A 3,975-nucleotide genomic window follows, 5' to 3' on the forward strand; every position below is an offset into this window, starting at 1 on the left:
CTCTTTCATTCCTTCTCTGTTATATGTATATAGTTATCATTCTCTTCGCCTCCACTTCTACTAGTCTTTCATGTATCCCTGCTCCTGCTTTGTATCTTTTTTAGCCTCTGTTAATATGCCTCCTTTTGTCGTTCTCCTCTTTGCCCATTTCTATTTATGCATTTACTCGATATCATTTTTATTTTTTGTCAGTAGCTCTTTTAGATGTCAGTGCGTTAGCATCGTATAAAAAACCACTCGTTGTCATTGACAGCGTCAGAAAACCCAGATCGCACCGTACATTTTTATGTACGTACGTGTATGGTTCATTATTTGTACATTCGTCCTTGGACAAAAAATGTCGTCCTACGTACGTGAATTTGAGATGTCGTATGGTCGTCACATGTATGTACGTCCATATTTGGTCCTATGTTTTTTATAAATCTTTCCTTGCCTTGAAAGCAATATTAGACAAAACCATAATTACTTTGATATAATAAATGATACATTTGACATGGTACGATGGTGCCTCACTTCATCGTGGACTTCGTTGTAATGGCCAAGCGACAGAAAAAGATGTACCGCTGGAGATATCCAACTGGTTAAGACGTCCCACAGAAAGAACAAAACGTGACCTGTGAATTGGTTAAAATGTGCACTAGATTAGCAATAAATTGCTTTAAAATATTTGTAAGGGTTTTTTCTTTTCATAAGGAATTATGACAAATGATTGTCAGTGGACGTAAATATGACGTCCATCAAATGGGCCTAAATATGAAGTTCATTATTGACGGAAGTATGACATGGACCAAATTTGGACAAAACTAGTACCAAATGTAGACTTTCAACATATGTATACTGGTTCAAAATCATCCAGTGGACATCCATTGGTCATACCCCACATAGTAGACCTATATACAAATACATTGCATATAACATGTACATTCCACGTGGGATTTTGTATATCTATAGAATGTGGAAAATTATGTCGCAAATGTCCCATGTATGTGCATGGGATATAAGTTTGGCAGACTTCACATAATACATAGTATATACGTTTTGGATGTCTTATGTATATGCATGTATATGCATCAGACATGCTGTGTATATTGGTATACTGACAACTGGATATACCATGAATATTCCTGTAATATGCAAAGATGTTCAATAGGATGTTCTATGTATATTGTATACATTCAGAATGGATGTTCTATAGAGATTCCTCTAACATTCGGGAAGTTTACTAGCATCGATACCTACATAAATAAATTCTTTTCACTGAGTGAAGCTTTTTGTTTATTAAGTCTCCTAGTCTACAATGGAAAATGTACTTAAGAAATTATTATTGTTTTATTTAACACGGTAGTCTTGAGTCATCTTGATCGTGTTCTTGTTCAACACTATAATAGCGCGAGTTCATAACAAATAGGTTGCTAACATACCTGCCATTCTTGTCCTTATATTAATTCCCATCCAATTTTTACATCTCACTAACACATATTTGCAACTTTAGGTCATGCACACACGAAATAAAAATCATTACTTTCACTGTCCAAATTAGACAAACAAACTCATTAATAACTCGCGGAATAACACTCCTGAATTTAGAAAAATGAACTGTATTGCAATAGCGCCTTACTATCTTCATCGCCGTAATTCACAGAAAATGAGACGCTAACGTTTGTAACGTCGGTAATACAGAAAACGCATGTATCTAATCTAAAACGTATATACATAACATATAATCCCATGTATATAGGTACATAGAAGATCCTCGTGAGGAGGTATAAGATTTATGCATAAAAGATACATACAATGCGTGTGCCTAAACATCTATATCACATACAAAATGTATATTTATAGAATATTCATACTGGTCATAAAATATATGTCTATAATGAATATACATAGTATATACATAAGATGGACAGGATATTCCCTGTACATTATGGATTTAAAATGTATATCTGGGAAAGTACTTTTTTATACGTTGCCAATACTAACGAGTACTTTCTATACGGTGCCAGTGCCAACGCACAGACAGACGTCTAAAATGTCAAAAAGGGACGCGGTTACGGCTACCTATAAAGATCGGGATTTTTCTTTCGATTTAAAAACCATTATTCTCACGTTTGAAGGAAAAACTAGCATAAGAATATGGACTCGCCATTAAAAGTATCACTTTAACTCCTTATAATATAACATACTATTGTCGGCATAATTTCACCCCTGCAAAAGGTGTCTGCTGTTCGGGAATTTGCGGGATGGAGATCTGATTTTAACGGTAGCGTTATTTTCCAACAGTATATAATTAATAATCCGTAACGGGACGCTTAACCACCCATTCCTTAATTCCAGGAAGCTTCAAAACAGTTTTCTGCAGGACCTGAAGACTGGGGCAATCCGCCAGCAGATCCCTTCCAATCATAAAGCTTAAGTAATCCACAATTCCAACAAAATGCACATCGGCCCACGTGAGCTAGAAATAGTAAATACTAAAACTATATTCGCAGAAGTTAATTACCTTGCCAGCTGCAAGGTGGCTCTTGTTTTTCTTCGCGGCAGCCTCCATGCGTTTCATGTAGAAGGGGAGAATCTCCTCGAAAAGCGGTTTTCTACGCCTCTCTTTAACGGCCGCATCTTCTTCGTAGAAATACTCGACAATTTCTAAAACGATTTAGTACTATCAGAGCTTTAAATGACCAACGAAACTTACTTGCTTTCAAATCCATCACAGTATCGACTACTGCATCGATTTCCAAGTCCTCGATGTCGTTAGCCCCCGTCAGTTTAAAGCCTGCACGCTATTTAGTGAGAGTTTTCGTTTTTACGACGGATGGCGATCGCGCGCGATACTTTGTGACGTCACAGCGTTTACGCCGAATGGCGAGCGCGTGATGTTACGTGACGTCACATACCCCCTTGCTGGCGATGGAGTCGCTATCACATTATGTTGAAACGGACTCTTGCGTTACAGTTTTCTGCCGGACTAGGTGACGTAAGGTCTGTGTTTGTCTTTGGTGGGTGGCTGGACACGTTTAGGCGTCGCGTCTTCTGCCTCGATTTCTGTGTATTCTGGCTTTCCTTTTTCGCTATTAGCCCATACGAACTTTTTCGCTATGGGCCTGTAGGTGGCCTTCGCTCCTGGATGTGACAATTGGTGTAGGTTTTTGTGTACCAATTGCCTAAATCTTGATGCCCCAAACGGTCTAACTACGACTTGCGAGCAGGGGTTGGAACGCACATGAAATACAGGTTCCGGTTCCGCACTATTTCGGTAGAATTATTTTTAAAGGATTCCGGTCCCGGTTCCGGTTGTGGGGCTTCAGTCATTTTCGGTTCCGGTTTCAGTCTTTTTTTTTGTTTTTAACCGTTCCCCGGCCATATCTCCGGAACCGTTCGTCGTATGACTTAGGGGTAAAAAAAATTATTGGGTAAATCGGTCATGAAGAATTGCTGGAAACTATTTTCAAGTTCTAAAAATGACCACCAGAGGGCGTAACTGCCATCTTAAATTTTAAAATTGCATTTTCTTTAAATTACACATAATAAACTAAAAATGTTTTTTTTCACATTTTTAAAGAGAACCAGTTTATCTATCATTTTCGTAAAAAAAACTGTTATTTCATAAACAAAGATTGTGTGGGGCGTTCAATTGTTTTTGCAATAACCTGTTTTAACTTCTAAACGGTTTGAACCGATTTTAACAAATTTAGTATCGTTGAAAACAGTATTCCTTAGTTAGGCAATAAGAATCCATAAATATAGTTCATTTAGTTGAATCCTTCTCCGCCAGGGGGCTAGTAGCCAAATAACATTCAAAGAGGCCAGTGAAAACCGTTTTTCAAAATCTCGTTCCTAATAACCTAAGCGGTTCTTTGTATGTGTTGGGACGTGAAGTACAATTGGGAAGGGAATTGAATAAATCTAAGAGTTTTGTGCGTCCGAAGAGATATAAATATGAAATTACCCACGAGGTTTGGTTTCGAGGAGAAA

General features: G+C 37.7%; 1 protein-coding gene across 1 annotated transcript; it reads right to left on the minus strand.

Annotated features, from left to right (window-relative positions):
- Nucleotides 1-2,148: 2,148 nt before the first annotated feature.
- Nucleotides 2,149-3,312, minus strand: LOC116180795 (glutathione S-transferase-like). Its single transcript, XM_031500922.1, has 5 exons — nucleotides 3,224-3,312; nucleotides 3,016-3,170; nucleotides 2,696-2,776; nucleotides 2,504-2,646; nucleotides 2,149-2,458 (listed from the first exon to the last, which is right to left on the minus strand). Exons 1-5 carry the CDS (start codon nucleotides 3,310-3,312, stop codon nucleotides 2,291-2,293), a joined length of 636 nt encoding a protein of 211 aa, XP_031356782.1. The 3' UTR covers nucleotides 2,149-2,290.
- Nucleotides 3,313-3,975: the final 663 nt, after the last annotated feature.

The sequence above is a fragment of the Photinus pyralis genome, unplaced genomic scaffold, assembly GCF_008802855.1.
Source record: "Photinus pyralis isolate 1611_PpyrPB1 unplaced genomic scaffold, Ppyr1.3 Ppyr1.4_LG9, whole genome shotgun sequence".
Lineage (NCBI taxonomy): Eukaryota > Metazoa > Arthropoda > Insecta > Coleoptera > Lampyridae > Photinus > Photinus pyralis.